This window comes from Austrofundulus limnaeus, unplaced genomic scaffold, assembly GCF_001266775.1.
Source record: "Austrofundulus limnaeus strain Quisiro unplaced genomic scaffold, Austrofundulus_limnaeus-1.0 Scaffold3491, whole genome shotgun sequence".
Classification (NCBI taxonomy): domain Eukaryota; kingdom Metazoa; phylum Chordata; class Actinopteri; order Cyprinodontiformes; family Rivulidae; genus Austrofundulus; species Austrofundulus limnaeus.
The window spans coordinates 1-973 of NW_013955893.1; the positions used below are offsets into that span (position 1 = coordinate 1).

The 973-nt window shown below is 52.1% G+C and overlaps 1 protein-coding gene across 1 annotated transcript; it reads left to right on the plus strand.

The window, feature by feature from the left end:
* Positions 1 to 172: 172 nt before the first annotated feature.
* LOC106511891 (lipoamide acyltransferase component of branched-chain alpha-keto acid dehydrogenase complex, mitochondrial) lies at positions 173 to 555 on the plus strand (the record flags this gene model as incomplete). Its single annotated transcript, XM_014000616.1, is given in 2 exon segments — positions 173 to 354; positions 428 to 555. Coding segments are annotated over 2 exon segments (310 nt in total), but the record flags the coding sequence as incomplete, so codon positions are not given.
* Positions 556 to 973: the final 418 nt, after the last annotated feature.

Sequence of the window (973 nt, forward strand, 5' to 3'; positions counted from 1 at the left end):
TGCCCTGAGACCAGACTTCAGATAAAACAGAAGATAATGGATGGATGGATGGATGGATGGATGGATGGATGGATGGATGGATGGATCAAGAAAAACAACAAGACAAACCAACAGCCTCCTGAGTGTTAAAGAAGCCAGACTGTTCACCTGTGGGATGTCTCACCTGTCTCAGGTATGTGAAGGAGGGGGACAAAGTGTCCCAGTTTGACAGCATCTGTGAGGTCCAGAGTGACAAAGCCTCAGTCACCATCACCAGCCGCTACGACGGCGTCATCAGGAAGCTCTACTACGACGTGGACGCCATCGCGCTTGTTGGCAAACCGCTGGTCGACATCGAGACGGAGTCTGGCTCAGGTGAGACCCACACACCTGGTTTCACCACAGGACTGGGTCTGCTGCTTTCTGAGTCCTGTCTGTTGTCCTTCAGAGCTAATCCAGGAGGAAGACGTGGTGGAGACCCCTGCCATGGCCCGGGAGGAGCACACCCACCAGGAGATCAAAGGTCACAAGACCCAGGCCACGCCCGCCGTCAGGCGGCTGGCAATAGAGAACAATGTAAGTCTGTCCACAATCTGTCCCTATTCTGCCTTCAATCTGTCCCTAATCTGCCTTCAATCTGTCCCCAATCTGTCCCTACTCTGCCTTCAATCTGTCCCTAATCTGCCTTCAATCTGTCCCCAATTTGTCCCTACTCTGCCTTCAATCTGTCCCCAATCTGCCTTAAATCTGTCCCCACTCTGTCCCTACTCTGTCTTCAATCTGTCCCTACTCTGCCTTCAATCTGTCCCCAATCTGTCCCTACTCTGTCTTCAATCTGTCCCTACTCTGCCTTCAATCTGTCCCCAATCTGTCCCTACTCTGTCTTCAATCTGTCCCTACTCTGCCTTCAATCTGTCCCTACTCTGCCTTCAATCTGTCCCTACTCTGCCTTCAATCTGTCCCTACTCTGCCTTCAATCTGTCCCTACTCTGCC